Source organism: Leopardus geoffroyi, chromosome A2 (genome assembly GCF_018350155.1).
Source record: "Leopardus geoffroyi isolate Oge1 chromosome A2, O.geoffroyi_Oge1_pat1.0, whole genome shotgun sequence".
Taxonomy (NCBI): domain Eukaryota; kingdom Metazoa; phylum Chordata; class Mammalia; order Carnivora; family Felidae; genus Leopardus; species Leopardus geoffroyi.
In genome coordinates, this window is record NC_059331.1 from 7,992,330 (window position 1) to 8,009,204 (window position 16,875).

Genomic DNA, 16,875 nt, shown 5'->3' on the forward strand with positions numbered 1-16,875 from the left:
CCGCGTTGCCCGGCGCGCGACCCGGCAGCGCCCCGCCCATGCGGCCAGGGCAACCAATGGCAACGCGTCGCCGGGGGGAGATTTTCGCTCCGGCCTGGGCGGTGCCTATCCTGATTGGCTGAGCCTCGGCGACCGGTGGACCGCCGGCAATGGCGGGGTTTTCGGTTTTCAAACTCGCCAGGCGGGCGGGAAAGACAAGCCGGTTTAACTGACCCGCGGGAGAAAGGTCAGGGGCAGGGTAGCGCGGGTTGCTTCGGGACCTCGGCACCTCTGGGAGGAAGGGAGGCAAGGCTGGGGCAGCCCAGTTCGGGGTTCCACCGTTCAGTCACGCGATAAGCATTTATTAGCCCTTACTATGTTCAGAGTGTTTTATTTCATTCACTCACCCAGTGTGTGCCGGTACAGTTTTCGGCGCTGGGGAGCGTACATTCTGGCAACTACATAATTTTAAAGAGCGTTAAGCACCTCCAAGAAAATAAAACGGGGAAATGGGGTGGGTGAGAAGGACTCACGTTCTGGCTCAGAGTGAGCCAAACCCGGCACAGCAAGGGCCGGGGCGAAGGCAAATTCACGCTGCAGCCGCGGCCGCCACGTGGGCGAGCCAGGGAGGCGAGAGAGCTGAGGTCGGAGGCGACTCTTGCAAATGCTTGCGTTGAAACATTTACTGAGCACCCTCTGTGTACTAAGCGCCCAACTGGAGAGCGGGCCAGCCAGGTGGTTCCTCCTGCGGGACCCCCACCATTTAGGCTGGGAGAAGACAGGAATTAAATCTTTTCAGAATGGTAAACTCTGTGGAGGTGATAAAACGGGTAAGTTATAGTCTCTTGGGAAAAGAAAGCCGTTGAAATAGAGAGGTCAGGGAGGGCCTCCCTGAGGTGACGTGTGCGACCTGAAAGGGAAGGAGCCATGTGACTGTCTGGGGAAAAGCATGCCAGGTGAAGGGCATTAGAGCCACAAAGGCCCAGGTGGGAGCGCACTTGTGCACAGGAAGCGTGAGGTCTAGAGGAGGAGAGTGGGAGAAGGTGAAGGCAGCTAAGTGAGGAGGAGGGGTAGCGCAGATCAGGCTCGGGTACTGCGGCGAGCGCTTGACTTTTAACACAGGAAGCTTGTGGGAAGGTTCTGAGACCCCCGAGCTGAGTTAGAAGTTAACAGGCGCCCTCTGGCGGCCGCAAGAGGAACTGACGGTGGTGTGGGAGCCGGGTTGGAGCCTGGGCCCAAGGAGAGAGTTGGGCAGATGCCACGACGGGGGCTAGGGAGTGGATGTGTGTTGCCCATCCCCATCCCGGCACTTCGGGGGCGGGGGTGTCCCTGGCATTCCCAGTCCCCAGTCAGTAATATACACAGCAGCCAGATTCATTCTTTTTAATACCATCCTAAAACTCAGGGTGGGCCAGGGTGGCCTCTGGGCTCAGCAGCTGTGAAGGAGGGGCCCCGACACCCCTAAGGCAGGTCACTGCAAGAAGGCACTCATGAGGGGGGCTTCAAGACCCTCCTCTATTCTTCATATAAAATTGGAGGAGTGGGGAGCCCGGAGGCAGAGGGAGGTGGGGAGACTGTTCCTCCTAGCCTGTGGGTAGAGAGAAAGGCAGGGAGGATGCCGGGTGCTGGGAGCAAGAAACGGCTAAGTCAGGGGCCTTCCCTCACACACATCCCCCATCTTCCTCCCAGGAAGTCTACAGTCCCAGCCTGGGGAGAGGGAAGGCCCCATGTCTAGGCCCCACCTCTTCTCTCTCCTAGCTGGTACGAAGTTGATAATCTGCAGGGAAACAATGAGCAGAGACCATCTCAGAATTGGGGAAAGGAAACAGACAGAAAGCCCTCCCCCCAACCTATCCCACACCCCAGTGCTCATGATCAACCCATGGATATGTAACAAGGACAAGAATGGGGTTGTAACACAGGGATAGTAACCATAGCAACAAGCTTGTTTCCAGGTGCAGATGGGGGTACTATGCGTTCACTCCCTTGCCCAAACCTGATCAGTACCCTAGAACTGCAGCTGCCCCCATTTTAAAGATGGGCCAAACTGAGGCCCAGGGTGGCACAGGGATAAAGACAGGATAGGCCTGGGGCCAGGCCTGTTGAATTTTGGTGCCCTCCAAGCCAAAGCGTGGTCAAAGCCCCGAGACCATCCTTTTGATCTCCTTGACCCCAGCGTCCCAGGGAGCCCGGCTGCCTTACCGCCACTCTGGGTGATGTAGCGAACCCATGGCAGGGCCTGGTAACCGCTTTTCTCAATGATCTTCATGTATCGGACCTGAAACGGAATAGAAAGAGGTGGCCCAGGTGGTGGGGACAGGCTGGCTGTGGTGAGGGTACCGTGTGGAACACAACTCGGGGGATTATACTGGCACGGTTGGGGAGTAACGAGGGGACATGGCTCGCGTCAAAAGTTTGGCACATGCAGTGGGAGTAGGGGAAGAGGGAGGCGGCACAGGAGAGTGGGAAAGAGCACGGTGTAAGGGAATAGACACAATGTGGTTTTGGGAGGATGAGGCGACACAGGCCAAGGGAACGGTGTATGGTCTGCGGGTGGGTGAAGACACAGTGAACATACTAGTGGGGAACGAGATGGCACAGACCGGCTGCAGAGGTGAGGTGATACCGGCTAGGGAAGGAGCCAAGGGGTAGGAGAATGGGGAACCCACTACACTCACCTGGATCCCGGAGACAGTGAAGTAGGGGATCTCAAACTTGACCCCAATAGGGGGCCGGCCCTCCACCTCCTCCTTCTCCACGCTGGGGAGGCCAAAGTGGGCGCGCATCAGGTACTCCTTGCCCCCCTGAGGGCACATGGGGGCGTCAGATACACCAAGAGGCCTCTACACGCCCCACACTATCCTCACAGTGGCCCCCAAGCAGGCTCTGCTCTCGGTCCATTTCTGACAAGACAGTAAAAGCTCCTGGCCAAGATTCACAGCTGAAGGTTTTTGTTTGTTTTTTTAATGTTTATTTATTTTGGCGGGGGGAGGAGAGAGAGAGCACGCACGAACAGGGGAGGGGCAGGGGGAGACAGAGAATCCCAATCAGGCTCCAAGGTCAACTCAGAGCTTGAACCCACAGACCGTGAGATCATGCCCCGAGCTGAAATCAAGAGTTGGACGCTTAACCGACTTAGCCGGCCAGGTGCCCCTCACAGCTGAAGTTTCTAATGACACAGCCTGGTCAGAGTGCTTCTCATGACCATCTCCCATTTTCCAGTCCCCTGATGAGCCCTCGCCACCCCCCCCCCACCCCACCAGATCCCCAGGGACTGATGAATCCTCCGGCAGCCCCAGGATGGGGTATCGTGATCCTGTCTATTTCACAGATGAGCAAACAGAGGTTCCGTGGAGGGAAGTGGGTTTCCAAAGGCTGTCTAGCTCAGGGAGGCAAGGGTGGAGAACTTGAACCCAGGGCTGGTGTCCTCAAGACCTGGGAGGCAGGGACCTGCCGGCCTGGTTTCCGGCTTTATTACCCCTAAAGGATAACCATGTGCATGCATACATGGGTCTCCAGTTTATTCTCCGCCTCTCGCGAGCAGCAGGGGCAGGCGCCTCAGGCCCCACCCCGTACTCAGTACCCAGTACTCACCGGGAAGGACTTAATACTCCAAATAACGACATTCTTTTCGGGCACGTACTTGGCACTGCCTACACTGGTCTTGAAGCGCGGGGAGTCGGCATCACTGGGCACGGGCACGGATATCTCCACGCCGTTGGCCACCGACTGCTTCTTAAACTGCCCCTTGGCCTGTCAGGGGGGAGGGCGGGGCGTGAAGAACTCACTCCTGCATTCTGCCAATGTTCACCAAGCCCTTTCCCCACAGTACCTCACAGAGAGCCTCCCCAACCCCGAGGTGGGTACGACCATCCTGCCCATTTCACAGGCGAGGAAACGGAGACGCGGGGAAGCTGCGGCAGTTGCCCGCAGACACACAGCCAACAAGTGGCAGAGCCGGGATTCACACCCACACGAGACTCCAGAAACCCCGTTCTTGGTGCCTTCCATTTAGATCTTTCGCTGGTCTAAAATGATGCCCCTTAGCCCATCACACAGGAGTTTTCATTTGATAGCTAGCATTTTTTTTTTAAATTGTTTAATGTTTATTTATTTTTGAGAGAGAAAGAGGGAGACACAGAATCCGAAGCAGGCTCCAGGCTCTGAGCCGTCAGCACAGAGCCTGACGCCGGGCTCGAACTCACGAACCGCGAGATCATGACCTGAGCCGGTCAGATGCTTAACCGACTGAGCCACCCAGGCGCTCCTATTTATTTTTATTAAAAAAAAAATTTTCTTTTTAAATTTATTTGAGAGAGACAGAGCATCTGTGTGCATGGACACCTGGGAGCTCACCCGCAAGCTGAGGAGGGGCAGAGAGAGAGAGAGAGAGAGAGAAGCCCAAGCAGGCTCAGCACTGTCAGCACAGAGCCTGACGCGGGGCCCCATCTCACGATCTGTGAGGTCATGACCTGAGCCGACATCAAGAATCAGACACTTAACTGAGCCACCCAGGTGCCCCACAGATTTTATTTTTAAGTAATCTCTACACCCAAGAAGGAGTTAGAACCCACAACCCTGAGATCGAGAGTCATATTCTCCACCAACTGAGGCAGCCAGGTGTCCCAAGGAGTTGAAATTTTAAATAAGGAAATCAGGAAAGGCCTCTGAAGAGGTGACATTTAGCAAAAAATTGAGGGAGATCAGGGAAGGAGCCACGTGGACATCTGGGGCGGGGAGGGGGTGTGATCCAAGGAAAGGGAACAACCAGTGTAAAGGCCCTGAGGTAGGACCTTGCTTGGTGTGAACAAAGAGGAAGCCGATATAGCTGGAATGGAGTGAGAGAGGGAGACCGTGGAAGGACACCAAGGTGACAGCAGATGGTCGTAGGGTCTAGTGGACTGCCAGGACTTTGGCTTTTCCTCTCAGTGAAGTGGGAGCCATAGAAGGTTCTGGGCAGAAGAGAGACACGCAGCCAGACTCAAGTGCTCACGGGTGTCCTTTAGAGGAACAGTGAGGGGGCGAGGGCAGGAGCTGGGAGACCAGGGTAGATGTGGTAGAGGGAGTGCAAAGTGGGCAGATGAGGGATCTATTCTGACCGTATTTGCTGATGGTTTGTTTGTGTCCCCCAGGTAGCAAGCTCCCTGAGGGCAGCATATCTTTTATTTCTTCCCTCTTGTCCCTTAGTTCCCTTACAAAGTAGAGGCTCAGTTAAAACCACAATGTGAATAGTTGAGATTTGTGCGTCATTTAGACGTTATTGGGAACTTACTATGTTCTTACTGGGGAAAAGAAATCCACACAGGAGGAGATGCAGTACTGACGCAGGTCAGTAGAGCAGAGGCCAGAGGAGGTGAGAGGGTGGGGAGCCGAAACCGTGGGCCCGGCTGCTGGAACAGCAGCCCAAGTAGGAGGAACAGCCAGGGCAAAACCCCCACAGGGAACTGTGCCTGACATGTCTGAGAACCAGCCGGGAGACCCGTGTGGCCGGAGGGGAGTGAGGAGCCAGGGAGGGTGAGAGAGAAGGTTAGGGTGGAGATTGTGGGGAGGGGCAGATCAAACACCGTAAGTAAGTAAGTAATTGTTCCCCTGGGCCTACCTTGACCATGATCTCCACACGGCTGTGGGAGAACTTCTCAATGACGGACTCAATCCAGATCAACGGCTTGACCTACAGGCGGCAGAAGAGGGAGCTGATGGAGGTTCTGGGGTCACCTCTCACCCCCTCCAGGGGGCCTCTCCCCTGCTTCACCTGGGTGCTGAGGCGGTAGGACATGAGCTCAAAGTCACCATCGGGTGGGATGAAGGAGATAGTGCGGTCATTGTCAAAGCGAGACAGCCGCACACACTGGTGGAATTTGACGTCTTCCAGTTCCACAGACTTGTTCTTGCTTCCTGAAACTCGGAGCCAAGCAGGCAGGTGACCCTGGGGGTCTGGGACAGGGTCTTTAGCCCTATCTTCCCTGCCTACCACTTACCATTACTTCTGTTTTAGAGATAAGGAAACTGAGGCCCAGAGAGGACAAGGAATTTGCCCAGGGTCACCGAGCTGGCCAGGGACAGAGCTAGGATCTGAACCCAGGGAATCTGGCTCTTGCTGTCAGGTTTTTTTTTTTTTTTTAAGTTTATTTTGAGAGAGAGAGAGAGAGAAGGGGAGGGGCAGAGAGAGGGAGAGAGAATCCCCAGCAGGCTAAACACTGTCAACGTGGAGCCCGATGCGGGGCTTGAACTCACGTACCGTGAGATCATGACCTGAGCCAAAACCAAGAGTCGGACACTCAACCAACTGAGCCACCCAGGCGCCCTGCTATCAGGTTTTTCAATATGATGTTCTTCTGTCTCCTACTCCCACTGAAATGTCAGCGCCAAGGGCAGGGATTGGTCTTTTTCTCCATTGTATTTGTGCCAGGCAGTATCCACTTTTGGCACCAGTGAACCGGCAGCCGCAGCACCGGCTGTGACCAGCAGAGGGCACGCGAGTGCTTATTTCAGGGCCGGTTGCGATTCTCTGGGTCCCCAGATGGGGCAGGGTCAGCTCCCTCGCGCGCCCCCCTCCAGATGCTTACGGCCAGTGAGCTCAAAGAGCACACGGTCGTTGAGGCCAAGCCGCAGCTCTGGCATTCCCGACAGAAACACCTTGAGCTTGATGGTGCCCACGATCTCGCTCAGCAGGACGCTGCCATTGGCATTGACCTGAGGGTGCACATGACACAGGACGGGGTGTCAACGGGCATAGAGCCTCCTCTCCTGCCCCCAGGCCATGGAAGGAGAGGGGTAGAGGTGTAGGGGGCTCACCAGCAGGTTGACAGACTCTATGACATCAATGAACACCTCGTTCTTCTTGTACTTGATGCCCTCAGAGCGCCAGGACACAGCATTGGTGACAGTGGGTGGCACTCGAGATTTGCCGGTCTCCAGCTTGTTGCCCTGCTGTGTGATGTACCTGTCAGGAAGGCAGGGGCGACAAGCAGCTGGATCCAGGGACACTTCCCTGACCCTCCCCGACTTCCTTCCATTAGTGGCCCACTCACTCCTGCAGGATCTTGCTGTCGGTGGTCTGTGGGAAGCCGAAGTCCATGAGCTCGTCCAGCAGCTCGTAGACGATGACGAAGTTGTCTCGGATGCTCTCCTCCTCCAGCTCCTTGAAGTATTCAGAGAATACCTGGGGGTGTGGGGAAACAGACACCAACAGAGGCGTGGCTGTGGTGTAGCTGGGGCCGTGGGCTGCGGCCCCACTCATCCAGCCATCAATTCAACAAGCAGCTGTTGGGTGTCTACCATATATCAGTGCTGGAACATTAATGGTGAACGGAGTCAACAATGTCCGTGCCTCCGTGGAACAGTCTAGCGAGGGAAATGGACTGGTAACAGAACCAACACGATACAACGTGCTGAGTGCAAAAAATGAGGAAACCACAAAGTAGGAACCCTGAGGCATGGAGGTCCAGGAAGCCTTCCTGGAGGAGGGATTGGAAGGGCTCAGAACTATTGTGTGTGTGTGTGTGTGTGTGTGTGTGTGTGTGTGTGTGTACCATGAAATGCTGTGTATCTGGTGCTGTTTATGGAGTAAGGTTTCCAATACATAAAATATACAAGATGACAAGGGAAACCCATTATATAGAAATACAGCTAAGCTCGTGGATTCCCTGAATTCTATCCACAGGGCTTTAGGGGTTTGGGGACCCCAAGTCCAGAGCCTCTGGGGATTAGGAGGCGTGACCTCAGCAGAGAGCCTGTCAGTCATCTGACATTTGAAAAACCCTCCGTGTCTCACTCTGTTCCAGCCCCATTGGCCTTCTTTCTGTTCTCACCTCAGAGCCTTCACATATGCTGTCCCCTCTGCCTGGGACATTCTTGCCATTCAGGCCTCAGCTCCAATATCACCTCCTCAGTGAAGCCACCACCATCCCTCCTGCCCCCTTGAGTATCAAGGTGAGTCTAGCACCCTCGTCACTGGTTCTCCTAATGTCCTGTTGAATCACCTTCATGTCCTTTAACTCCTCAGGACAGGCAGGGACTGTGCCTCTCTTACGCAGAGCTGCTCCCCTCTCTGCCTGGCAGGAGGCAAGTCAATACATATTTCTTGTTGGTTGGAAAGTATTTACCAAGCACCTTCTCAGTCATTGAAAATGGCATAGGGGTGCCTGGGTGGCTCAGTTGGTTGAGCTTCCAAGTTCGGCTCAGGGCGTGATCTCCCAGTTCATGGGTTCAAGCCCCACATCTGGGGCTATGCTGACAGCTCAGAGCCTGGAGCCTGCTTCAGATTCGGTGTCTCCCTCCCTCTGCCCCTCCCCCATTCATGCTCTGTCTCTGTCTGTCTCAAAAATGAATAAACATTAACAAAAAATTTTTTTAAGAAAAGGGGACACTGGGATTGGAACCTGGTTTTCTCTGGCTCAGATTTGAGTAGTATACCCTCTTGGGACCTCTTTGGTCCTCGCCCTATAGGGAGAGATGATCCCACAGCAGCTAATGAGAACACAGAGATAGATGGGGCTTCCATGGGGCGAGGTCAGGGAAAGCTTCCTAGGAAAGATGGATCCTGAAAGACAAGGGCGAGACAGGTAGACAGACAGACCAGCCGGCCGATGGGAAGCCAGAACTTACCTCCACCGTCTTGTAGAGGAAGGAGTACACGAGGGAGGCGTTGGCGTTCTTCAGCGTGGTGGCTACCACTATGGGCAGCAAGGTTAAGGAAAAGGTGCCATTTTGGAGGTCTCAAATGGAGCACGGACCCTAAAACCTCACCCTGTCCTCCCACCCTCATCTCACCTCTGTCCACCCACCCCCTGCCCCCAACCTGAACCACTGATGTGCTGTGCAACTTCTGTCCTCAGTCCACCCTCTCTGGACCTGAGCTGCCAACACCCCAGGCCTCCAGGGACCCAGCCAGAGTCTGGATACAATAGAGGTTGCTGTGTTTGATCCACAAAAAGTGGACCCGGCCATGGCTCAGCAGTGGGGCCAAGGCGCCCTCCTCCTCCCGCTGCATAAGCAGAGGCATGAAGTTCTCAATCTCACTCATGGCCACATCGCCCTTGTAGTTGCGGCTGATCAGGGGCTAAGCGTGAGCAGAGAAGGCCCGGTCACTGCTGGGATCTGGGACCCTTCATCCGGGGGCATCAGAGTGTTTGGTTCTGACCCTAATTCCCGAGTGAAGGGCAGGGGCAAGACTCTGCTACTCTGTGCCTCAGTTTCCTCTTCTGTAAAATGGGTGCACGATACCAACAGCGAACATGTCTGGAGTCCTCCAGGAGGACCAGGCCGTGTCCTACTAAAGACTGGATGTTTGCTAACTGATTTTGTTCTCACTACAATCTGCGGGGGGTGTGCCATCACCCTCTTCATTTGAAGGATGGGGAAACTGAGGTGCGAACCAGGTGTGTAACAGCTGGGGAGACTGGGAATTGAACCAAGACACCCTGGATCCAGAATTCCCGCTCTTGCCCAGGGCTTCAGAGGCACCAAATTGGTGAGGTAGGGATGACAGGAGGGAAGGGGGAAGGAGGAAGGGAAGGGCGGGAAGGAAGGAAGGCAGGAAGGCAGGAAGGAAAAAAGAAAGCTTATAAGAAGAAAGATAGATTATATAGCTCCCGTTAGCTCATATACCTCTGTCTGGCAGGAAATAAGCAGTCAATAATAATAGTACCTACTTCCTAAGGTGGTTTAGTCCAGTGTTTAGAACCAGGATGGCACGGGGCTGGTCCTCAAACACCCTAGGCTTCACCACCACCGTTTTTGTTGATATTAAACGACAAGACGAATGAGAGGGGGCTCCAGAAAGGGAGAGCCCCAAAAGGGAATGAGGGTCTCCTGCCCCTGCCATCTTCCCCAAATATTAATAATGTGGATGATGAAGGCGACAGAAATAACTTCAATCGACTGAACGCCTAATGTTTGGAGCAGGGCTACTGTGCTAAGTAGTTTACATTCATCGGGTTATATTAATTCCTATTGGGTGGGGACCTGTTATTCCCATTTTTACGGGTAGGGAGACTGAGGCTCGGAGAGGCAAAGCCCCTAGCCCCGGCACCTGGTTGGGAAACAGTGGAGGTGGGATTCGACCCGCGACTTCCAGGGATTGGGGGAGGGGTGTACCCGCTCTCCCGGAGCTTTCTGGAGCCTCCCGGCCTGCGAGGAGGGGCCGTCCCTGGCTCCAGGGGAGCGCAGCCTCACCTGTCCTTCCCCCGTATCCCCAGCTCCCGGCCCTACCTTGCCCTTGACGTCGAGGATGAAGACAGCCGAGGCGGACATTGTGGCGGCCGGCGGACCTGGGAGGCGGGGAGGGAGCGCCGGGAGGCGACGGCGGCGCCGCTTCCTTCTTCCTGCGGAAGCGCCGGCGCGCAGGTGAGCGCCCAGGTGAGTGCGTCTTAAAGGGGAGGCCTCCAGGTGAGCGGCGCGGTTGGCCGACGCGAAGACTGCTGCAGGGCGGAGCTTTGGAGGGGAGCGCTGCCCCGCCTCACTTTCCCTCTGCACCCAGGAGTGCTGATGGGAGGAGTCTCCAGACCAACCATCCATCCATTCGTCCACCCAGCCAGCAAGCCAGCCGGCCAGCCACCCACTCACCTATCCATCTACCCCCCCTACTCATTCATCCACCCATCCGTCCATCCACCCACCCACCCATCCGTCCACCCACCTACTCACCCATCCCTCCACTCACCCAGAGATTCACCCACCCACCCATCCATCCACCCCCCCCCCACCCATCCACCCATCCATCCATCTCCATCCATCCACCTACTCACACATCCCTCCACTCAACCCACACATTCATCCTCATCCACCCACCCATCCACCCATCCATTCATTCATCTTGTTTCTCCCCCATCTTGTTATCACCCCATGCATATCAGCCCCATTAGGGCAGAGGTTTTGTCCTGTTGGTCTCTGTGTCCCCAGTGCCCCATACTGGGTACTCAATATTATTTGTCCAGATCATTCATTCATTCGTACAATAACTATTGACTAATTAATTTATTCTTTCGCTCAAATATTTACCGGCTAGTAAATTCCTTCACTGAGGAACTATGGGTAGCACTGTGAGCGGAAGAAATGTAGCTGCCTTTATTATTACTCTTAAAGTTAGTCTTGCTGATACCAAAAATATTCATAAGCTCCTACTGTGTGACACGAAGATGTTGATAGAGGGGTGCCTGGGTGGCTTAGCTGGTTAAGCGTCTGACTCTTGACTTTGGCTCAGGTCGTCATCTCGCTGTTCATGGGTTTGAGCCCTGAGTAAAGCTCTGCATTGACACTGCAGAGCCTGCTTGGGATTCTCTCTCTCTCTTTCTCTCTCTGTCCCTACCCCATTCTCAATCTTTCTCTCTCTCTCTCTCAATAAATAAACTTAAAAAGTTTTTTAGAGGGGCACCTGGGTGGCTCAGTTGGTTGGGCATCCGACTTTGGCTCAGGTCATGATCTCATGGTTTGTGGGTTTGAATCCCACCTCAGGCTCCGTGCACAGAGCCTGGACCCTGCCTCAGATCCTGTGTCTCCCCCTCTCTCTGCCCGTCCCATGCTCATGCTCTGTCTCTCTCTGTCTCTCAATAATAAATAAACATTAAAAACAATTTTTTTTAATTTTTTTAGAAAGATGTTGATAGAATGTTGAAAAGATAGGGGTGCCTGGGTGGCTCAGTCGGTTCAGCCTCCGACTCTTGATTTCTGCCCAAGTCATGATCTCACAGTTCATGAGTTCAAGCCCCACATCAGGATCTGCACTAACAGAGTGCAGCCTACTTGGGATTCACTCTCTCCCTCTCTCTCTCTTTCTGTCCCTCCCGCACTCTCTCTATCTCTCAAAATATATAAATAAACATTTTTTGGAAAAAATAATGTAGACAAGGTAAATGATCAGTATTATTGTGATTATATTAGAAAATTATTCACTCAACGAACATTTATTGAGCACCTACTAGGTGCTGGACTGAACATACAGAAGCCGCTTTTGTTATGGTGATGATGCTGATGCTGTTGATGATGATTCGTGGAGTGAGTAAATATTTATTGGGTAGCCTCCGTGGCACTATAGGTGGCAAATGGACAAAGCCACTCCACTGCTCTCTTGAAGGGAGGGTGAGAGGCACATAACATAAGACGATCTCTGCTCATGACAGGACCCCTGAAGGCCAGTAGAGTGGTGGCGGGGTTGGGGGCTGTTAGAGAAGGAATGCCGGGCTGTGAGACAGATCAGGGAAGGGACTGACATTTGGAAATTCCCTACCATGACCTTATGAGTAGGAATAAGCCAGCAGAAAGAGTCCTCATGCAGAGCCCGGCAAGGCAACTGGAACGAGCTGCTTGAGCTCAAGTCCTGGCCCTGCCACCAGCCAGCTGGGTGGCCTTGGGCACCTGCCCTCCCCTCCCTGGATTCCTGTCTGCACATCTGTGAGATAGAGTTAACTACACTCTCCTCATTAGGCTATTGTGCACAGGCATGGGTTATCACCCCCAATGGGACTCTTGGAGCAGGCCTGGGACGGAGCCAGCCCCCAGTAAATTATTAGTATTAGCTATTATTGGTGCTATTATTGTTGCTGTTGTTATTATTATTCTTATTATTACTATTATTTACTGTGTAGTGGGGATGGTCCCTCTTGGGCCTCAGTCTCTCCTTCTGCTAAATGGGCGTAAGAGTCTTGGTGCCACCTCTTCAGGCTTCGCTCACTGGCCTGCCGGGCATACCTCGATGCCTGCTCATTAACTGTTGTGGACCCCATACTGTCTGCCCTCCTAGCGGGACGAGCTGGGGCAGGAAAGGGAAAACTCACTTTCAGCCTGGCTGGAACTGATCCTGCTGGGAGGGGTGGGGAGGGTCCCGAAGGGCCTGGTGGAGGGGAGAGGGCACTCAGCTCTCCCAGGCTTCATCCTTCTGCAAACCCAGCCCCACACCTTTAACAGCTGCTGGGGGTGGGGTGGGGTGGGCGTCCCCATAAGGGGACTTGAGGCAGGGCGGTGAGAGCAGCAGATATGAGAACCACCACTCCCCTCTCTGCTGGTGTCTAACGTGGATAATATCACAACACCGAGAGCTGACGTGCACGTTCATTGAACACTCCTAACGCTTTTTTTAAGTTTATTTATTTTGCAAGAGAGAGCGAGCAGGAGAGGGGCAGAGAGAGAAGGAGAGCGAGGGAATCCCAAGCAGGCTGCGTGCTGTCAGTGCAGAGCCTGATGTGGGGCTCGAACCCACAAACACAAGATCACGATGTGAGCCAAAACTAAGAGTCAGACATTGAACCGACTGAGCCACCCATGCCCCACTCCTGACACTTCTTTGTGTCTTCCTCAATTATTTTTTCAAGTTCGTTCTTTTTTCACTGTTTGACTTTGGCCTTCCCATCTTTGGTTTTCCTGAAAATTCAGGACCTGAAGGGGAAGACATTTCCTGTCTTCTCACATTGGAAGAAGCAGAGGCACAGAGAGGTGAAGCCACTTGCCCAACGTCACACAGCTGTGAAGCAGCTGAACCAGAATTTGAACTTGAGTCCTGGCATTCAAGAGCCCAATCCCAACCCACTCCCAACGGCTCCGCCATATTGCCAGATACAAGTATTGCTACTAAATGGGGCGCCTGTGTGGCTCAGTCAGTTGAGTGTTCGACTCTTGATCCTGGCTCCAGTCATGATCTCACGGTTCGTGAGTTCAAGCCCCGCATTGCGCTCTGTGCTGACCTCTAGGAGCCTGCTTGGGATTCTCTCTCTCTCTCTCTCTCTCTCTCTCTCTCTGCCTCTCCCCCGCTCTCTCTCAAAATAAGTAAATAAACTTAAAACAAACAAACAGGTATCGCCACTACTAACAACAGCTCTCGCTTGTGTGGTGCTCGTTATACCCAGGCCCTGCCCTCCATGTCCTCTATGTGGGAATCCTCCTAGCAACAATTAGAAACAATGCCTTGAGTTCTGGAGGCCTATTCCATTCCACAGATGGGAAAGCTGAGGTGAGGAGAGCATCTGCTGACTTGGACAAAGTCATCCAGTCAGCAATGGAAAACCCAAGGTTTAATGATGTCTTTGCTCAAAAGAGGGGGATCTCTGCCCCTCTCCTACCTGTCCCCTGCTCAGAAGGTGGCCCGGGGGGTTGCAGACACTGTCGGGCCCTTGCCCCAGCCCATCACCACCGAACCTCTCAAGAGCCCTTCTCCTGCGTCCCTGAGATGTTTTCAGGCAGTAAATAGAACCCAAAAGCCTGGGCCCAGAGCCCTGGAATCTGAAATTCAAGGCCTGTTTGGCTGAAAAATTCATGAACCCAAAAGCTTCTGTGGGGTCAGAGAACAGAGCAGCTCTGTGTGCCCAGCCGCCCCGCCTCAGCTGCAACCTCTCCTATCCCCAGGGGCTGTGGCCTTGTCCCAGTTCCTCCGAGATGCCTACAGCCTGCCCCAGCCTCCCCTCTGGGACTCTGCCTCTAGGCTCCCCCTTCAATCCCTTCTCCACACTTTACTAAAGGGATCCATCTGAAACTCAAAACTCCCTCACTCTCACATCCCCCATGGCTCCCATTGCCCTCGAGTTGCCTGGCCTGGTACAGTCAGGATCAACCCCTGCTGACCCCTCCCACGAGCCACTGCTTGAACCCACTACCCCAGACGAAACTGACTTCCTTAATTTCAGTTCCTCTCTCTCTTTCTCTCTTTCCTCAGGCACCTACCCGCGCAGGATACAACGCCTGCCCCTTTGTGCTTTCTCAGCCTCTTTCTCAAGCAGCAAGGTCTCCTCTTCGAGGAGTCCTCTCTGACCTTCCAATCCATGTCTAGGTCACGTCTGTTCTCCGGGCTCTCTCAAATGTCCCATGCTTCCCTGTCACAGCTGTGTTGCACCGTGCTTTTAAAAATCTATTTAAAAAAAAAAAAAAAAAACCCTTTTATTATCATCGCTGTATTTATACATATGGCATAAACTACCATTTTATCCATTTCAAATGTACAGTCCAGGAACATCAAGCACATTCACACCATTATGTAACCACCCTCACCATTTATCTCCAAGACTCCTTTCACCTTGCGGGGCGCCTGGGGCTCAGTCGGTTGTGCATCCGACTTGATTCAGGTCATGACCTCGCCATATGAGAGGCCCTTGTCAGGCTCTGTGCTCACAGCTCAGAGCCTGGAGCCTGCTTCCAGTTCTGTTTGTCTGTCTCTTTCTCTGCCCCTCCCCCACTCACGCTTTGTCTCTCTCTCTCTCTCAAAAATAAATTAAAAAACAAAACAAAACAAAACTCCTTTCACCTTGCAAAACTGAGACTCTGTCCCATGAAACCCTAACCTCCCAGCCCCTTGGGCCCCTCCCTAGCCCCTGGTGCCCACCGTCTCCTTTCTTTCTCCATGAATTTGACTCCTTTGGGGACCTCAAATAAATGGAATCATACGGCATTTATCCATTTGTGACTGGCCTGTTTAAATCTATTTTTAAAATTTTCTAATGTTTATTTATTTGTTTTGAGAGAGAGACAGCAGGGGAGGGGCAGAGAGAGAGAGAGAGAGAGAGAGAGAATCCCAAACCAGGGTCTACACTGTCACTGTAGAGTCGGATACGGGGCTCCGTCTCACCAACCTTGAGATCATGACGTGAGCCGAAATCCAGTCGGACACTCAACCAACTGAGACACCCAGGTGCCCCCTAAATCTATTTTTTTTACCAACAGGGCACCAGGGTCCCTTTTTCCTCCACATTCAGTCTTTTTTAAAACAAAATTTTAATCACCCAAGAAATGCATGAATATGTTCTCCTATTAAAGAAAGAGGAAGAAAGAGAGAACATTGTAGTTTGGGAAAAGGTCCCCTGTGCCCACCCCCCATCTTGGTCTTTCTGACAACCACTGATTCGTTCAGATCTTTTTCTATTAAGGTACAGGCAGGTGTGTGTGTGTGTGTGTGTGTGTGTGTGTGTGTGTGTGTGTGTGGTCATATCTCTCTATTCCCCATACCATCCACAACTACCAACTAAATACAACTTACGATTTCTTTTTTTTTTTTTTAATTTTTTTTTTAACGTTTATTTATTTTTGAGACAGAGAGAGACAGAGTATGAACGGGGGAGGGTCAGAGAGAGAGGGAGACACAGAATCTGAAACAGGCTCCAGGCTCTGAGCCATCAGCACAGAGCCTGATGCGGGGCTTGAACTCACAAACTGCAAGATCATGACCTGAGCCGAAGTCGGACGCTCAACTGACTGAGCCACTCAGGTGCCCCCAACTTACGATTTCTACTCACCAACAGGACCTGGCAATCTAGCTGGGCTACTCTGGCAGGGTTATGGATTATCTGTGAATGGTGAAGTCAGGCTCCATGAGTTCAAATCCTTGTAGAGCCCCACATTCACTAACTGGGTGACTGTGGAGAAATTACTTAACCCCTCTCTCCAACTGGAAAATGGTTGCAAGGATTTAAGACAAAGCACTTAATGAGTGGCTTAGCCTCTTTGTGTCACTTTCCCCCACTGGAAAATGCTTGTAAAGATTTAATATAAAGCATTTAATACCTCTTCTGATGCTGACTAAGCTCCCTATAAACATTCACTCTTGTTATAACCTGCAGGGCCACCTCCTTCCTTCTTAGGGTATTTAAAATTTTTCCACTTTTAAAACGAAACGTGTTAGGAAGGGGCAGATGTCAAATACTTGCCACAAACTGAACCCACCTGTGTGACCACAGCCCTGGTTCCTGTCACCCCGGAAGCTGCCTCAGAGGTGCTACCACCCACAAAGGCAACTGAACCCATGCTTAGTTACCATAGGTTGATGAACTATGTCTGTCTTAGAATTTCATTCAAAAGTGCCTGGTCTTTGTCACTTGACACAATACTTTCTTTGATACTCATCCACGCTATTGAACTTACTGGTAATTGATGCCTTTTGATTGCTGAGGACTATTCTATGGTATGGATGGGACCACAGTG

General features: G+C 52.8%; 1 protein-coding gene and 1 long non-coding RNA gene across 8 annotated transcripts; one reads left to right on the forward strand and one right to left on the reverse strand.

Annotated features, from left to right (window-relative positions):
• The first annotated feature begins 40 nt into the window (after positions 1-40).
• LOC123605281 lies at positions 41-14,850 on the forward strand. 5 transcript variants are annotated; one of them, XR_006715699.1, is made up of 5 exons: positions 41-226; positions 7,796-7,911; positions 10,179-10,338; positions 13,818-13,921; positions 14,621-14,850. It is a non-coding gene; the product is annotated as an uncharacterized LOC123605281 (long non-coding RNA). The 5 variants fall into 5 exon arrangements; XR_006715696.1 differs by lacking the exon at positions 41-226 and adding an exon at positions 689-809; XR_006715698.1 differs by lacking the exons at positions 41-226; positions 13,818-13,921 and adding an exon at positions 689-809.
• On the reverse strand, positions 1,349-10,299 carry AP1M2 (adaptor related protein complex 1 subunit mu 2). Of its 3 annotated transcripts, none has more exons than XM_045491882.1 (12): positions 10,192-10,299; positions 8,884-9,040; positions 8,587-8,654; positions 7,011-7,141; positions 6,775-6,922; positions 6,546-6,672; positions 5,732-5,874; positions 5,579-5,650; positions 3,574-3,732; positions 2,658-2,783; positions 2,182-2,257; positions 1,349-1,756 (listed from the first exon to the last, which is right to left on the reverse strand). In XM_045491882.1, exons 1-12 carry the CDS (start codon positions 10,231-10,233, stop codon positions 1,734-1,736), a joined length of 1,272 nt encoding a protein of 423 aa, XP_045347838.1. In that variant the 5' UTR covers positions 10,234-10,299; the 3' UTR covers positions 1,349-1,733. The 3 variants fall into 3 exon arrangements, with proteins under 3 accessions (XP_045347838.1, XP_045347837.1, XP_045347839.1); XM_045491881.1 differs by having other exon boundaries at positions 5,732-5,880; XM_045491883.1 differs by lacking the exons at positions 8,587-8,654; positions 8,884-9,040 and having other exon boundaries at positions 5,732-5,880; positions 10,192-10,292.
• Positions 14,851-16,875: the final 2,025 nt, after the last annotated feature.

What these genes read in the sequence shown, in the direction of transcription:
- AP1M2 (XM_045491881.1), bottom strand. Translation starts at nt 10,233, where the DNA reads ATGTCCGCCTCGGCTGTCTTCATCCTCGACGTCAAGGGCAAG. An exon ending in GACAGCAAGATCCTGCAGGA is followed by an intron (nt 6,923 to 7,010) that starts GTGAGTGGGCCA and finishes CCTTCCTGACAG; the next exon opens with GTACATCACACAGCAGGGCA. An exon ending in GCTCTTTGAGCTCACTGGCC is followed by an intron (nt 5,881 to 6,545) that starts GTAAGCATCTGG and finishes CTTGGCTCCGAG; the next exon opens with TTTCAGGAAGCAAGAACAAG.